Here is a 2,828-nt window from a genome sequence, read left to right as displayed (position 1 = left end):
AATTATCTGTCAAGAGACAGGTAGAACAGCCAGCTTATGTACTGGCCGGCAACAGAGTCCAGAGGCAGTGCGAGTATATGCGACACGAACCCGGTCATCTTTGCCACTCACAACAAACTCAACACGCCCTAATTTCCAGTGTAATGGCGGTGTGTTGTCCTCATGTATGATGACCATAGAGTCAACTGTGAGATTTGGGGAAGCCGAAGTCCATTTTGTCCTGGCTCGAAGCTCGTTCACATACTCCGCAGACCAACGACGTCAGAATCGCTGTTTAACAGCTGTGATCTGCTCGTAACGATCCAAGTTGGAGATGTTGTTGGTGATAATCTCACGCTCGGGCAAAGCGCGCGGTGCATCTCCATTTAGAAAGTGTCCTGCAGTGAGAGCGCTGTAGTCGTTGGGATCAGATGATAGCAGTGACAGCGGGCGAGAGTTGAGTACTGCTTCTATCTCAACGACTGCGGTGTTCAGTTCCTCAAAGGTGAACCGGGTGTTAGCGAGGGTACGCACCAGCAGACTCTTTGCGCTCTTGACAGCGGCAAGAAATGAAAAGTTATCTCTTCAGAGGAACAATATGATAGGATAGCATCTTGAGTGCTAGTGTTGAACATTAACTTCTTTAACTCGAGTAGCTTGTTGGATGCTCCGACAAAATTTGTGGCGTTGTCACAATAGATGTGCGATGGTGGTCCACGACGGGCAACCATGCGTTTCAACGGTCCCTAAAAATTATTCGTTGAAAGATCTGACATGACTTCAATGTGAACGGCCTTTACGGCCATGCAGACATATATGGCGATATAGTATTTTGTGGGACCCTTGCCACGTATTCGAAGATAGGTGTTCACTGGACCGCAGAAGTCGACTCCAACGTGGCGAAACGGCTTGTCTGTGGATAAGCGCTTAGGTGGCAGGGAACCCATGACTTGACGAAGTAGAACTGGACGATATCTGACACATTGTACATAAGAACGAACAATGCTGCAGAATGGAAGCCGCAGCAGTCCAACTAATGCCTTTGGTCCTGCATGGTAATTGCGCAAGTGAAGATGCCGAACATAATTGTGGACAAATTGTGATTCCTTGGGAACAAGTAAAGGCCTTTTTGTCAATATGGTACAACCGGAACATATCTGCCATAACTCGAAGCGCCCGAATGTATGAACTAGTTCCGTTTAGCCAGTCCAGAATAGAATTACTTTCGATAATTGCAGCAAATGTAGACTTCCATTTTTCAGCATCGATAATGTCCATGTCCAAATCATTGTCGAATTGTTGGCAGTGCCATTGAGTCTCGGAATCACGCAGAAATGCAGGTCCTGTAAACCAAATTGATTGCTGGAGCTCATTAGCTGGGCATCCACGTGACACGATGTCAGCAGGGTTCAATTTTGACGGTACATATCTCCACTTTCCATCTGCTGTTTGATCTTGTATAATGGATACTCTATTTCCAACAAATGTCGACAAGGTGATAGAGTGTTGTTGCAGCCAGTGCAAGACAATCTGCGAATCAGACCAGAAATGCGCGCTGTGCGGCTTGCCGATGAATATGTTTTTGACAGTTGTATATAACTTACTCAGAAGTTGAGCTCCGCTTAACTCTAATCGAGGAAGCGTCAGTTTCTTGACAGGAGCCACCCGAGATTTAGCAGTCAGTAGAAGTGATTGCGGAACAGATTCATCCCAGGCGAGTTTTAGCAGCCATAGCTCCTGTATGATGATTTTCGAGACGATAATGATTGGTGCCAGCAATCCTAATGGATCGAACAGAGAAGACGCAGTCGCGAGAATAGTCCTCTTTGTGACTGTTGAATACAATTTTTTGGGCTTAAATTCAAATAGTAGCACATCACGCCAAGCTCATCCAAGATTAAATCCTTTACCGATTCGTCGTTCCTGACGGCGGGATGATTGGAGTGCCACTTAACCAATGGGAAATGTCCTCGGCGAAGTATCTCGGTGACCTCGTGTTTAATGTTCTGAAACTCGATGAGCTCGTTTGCTCCGCATAGCAGATCATCAACATAAAATGATGATTTTACAATGGATGCGCCAATGGGAAACTTGTTCACATGCAGATCTGCCAGATATTGCAAACTGCGAACTGCTAAGTATGGGGCCGAGGCCGTTCCATACGTCACTGTATTCAGCTCAAAGGTCTGCAAATCAGCATCAGGGGATGGTCTCCAAAATATATATTGAAATTTCCGATCCACTGGGCTGACTAAAACTTGTCTATACATTTTCATAATGTCAGCTGTGATGGCGTAACGAACCAATCAAAAACGAAGGAGAAGTATATACAGATCTTCTTGGAGTGTTGGGCCAACGAGAAGCAAATCATTCAATGAATGCTGGGACGATGAAGTGCACGAGGCGTCAAACACGACTCGTAACTTGGTTGATATACTGCTGGATTTAAAAACACAATGGTGAGGTATATAAAAGTGTGGCTCACTTAATCTCGGATTCGTCACTAAAGTCATATGGCTAAGATCCTCATATTCTTTCATGAAGGTTACATATTGCGATTGAACAGTAGGCTGCTGACTGAGGCCCCTCTCGAGCGATTAAAAACGACGACGTGCAACATCGCTTGAATTGCCAAGACACATTGGATCTCCCTTGAAAGGTAGACGCACAACAATCCTGCCGTTATTCATCTGTGTTGTCCTTGAATACATATCTTCACAGGGTCGATGTTCTGGATTGATTGACTTTGGAGAATTTTCTAGAGAATCAATGCTCAACAGTAATTGAAGATTTTTGTCAATTGACTCCTCCACAGAAAGCAAGCACGTTGATGACTGCTTAGCTGACTG

The 2,828-nt window shown here is 45.1% G+C and overlaps 1 protein-coding gene across 1 annotated transcript; it reads right to left on the bottom strand.

Annotated features, from left to right (window-relative positions):
- Positions 1-261: 261 nt before the first annotated feature.
- LOC138911579 (uncharacterized) lies at positions 262-926 on the bottom strand. Its single transcript, XM_070210963.1, has 3 exons — positions 780-926; positions 619-725; positions 262-562 (listed from the first exon to the last, which is right to left on the bottom strand). Exons 1-3 carry the CDS (start codon positions 924-926, stop codon positions 262-264), a joined length of 555 nt encoding a protein of 184 aa, XP_070067064.1.
- Positions 927-2,828: the final 1,902 nt, after the last annotated feature.

The sequence above is a fragment of the Drosophila virilis genome, unplaced genomic scaffold, assembly GCF_030788295.1.
Source record: "Drosophila virilis strain 15010-1051.87 unplaced genomic scaffold, Dvir_AGI_RSII-ME tig00001625, whole genome shotgun sequence".
Taxonomy (NCBI): domain Eukaryota; kingdom Metazoa; phylum Arthropoda; class Insecta; order Diptera; family Drosophilidae; genus Drosophila; species Drosophila virilis.
Note: the sequence above shows the minus strand (reverse complement) of the source record. Positions and strands in the feature narration are given on the sequence as shown.

Bases quoted from the DNA above. Each gene is read 5' to 3' on its own strand.
- LOC138911579 (XM_070210963.1), bottom strand. From the start codon at position 926: ATGGGTTCCCTGCCACCTAAGCGCTTATCCACAGACAAGCCGTTTCGC. The intron at 726-779 runs GTAAAGGCCGTT...AATAATTTTTAG, and splicing joins CCATATATGTCTGCATGGCC to GGACCGTTGAAACGCATGGT. The intron at 563-618 runs GTTAATGTTCAA...GTTCCTCTGAAG, and splicing joins AAGCTACTCGAGTTAAAGAA to AGATAACTTTTCATTTCTTG.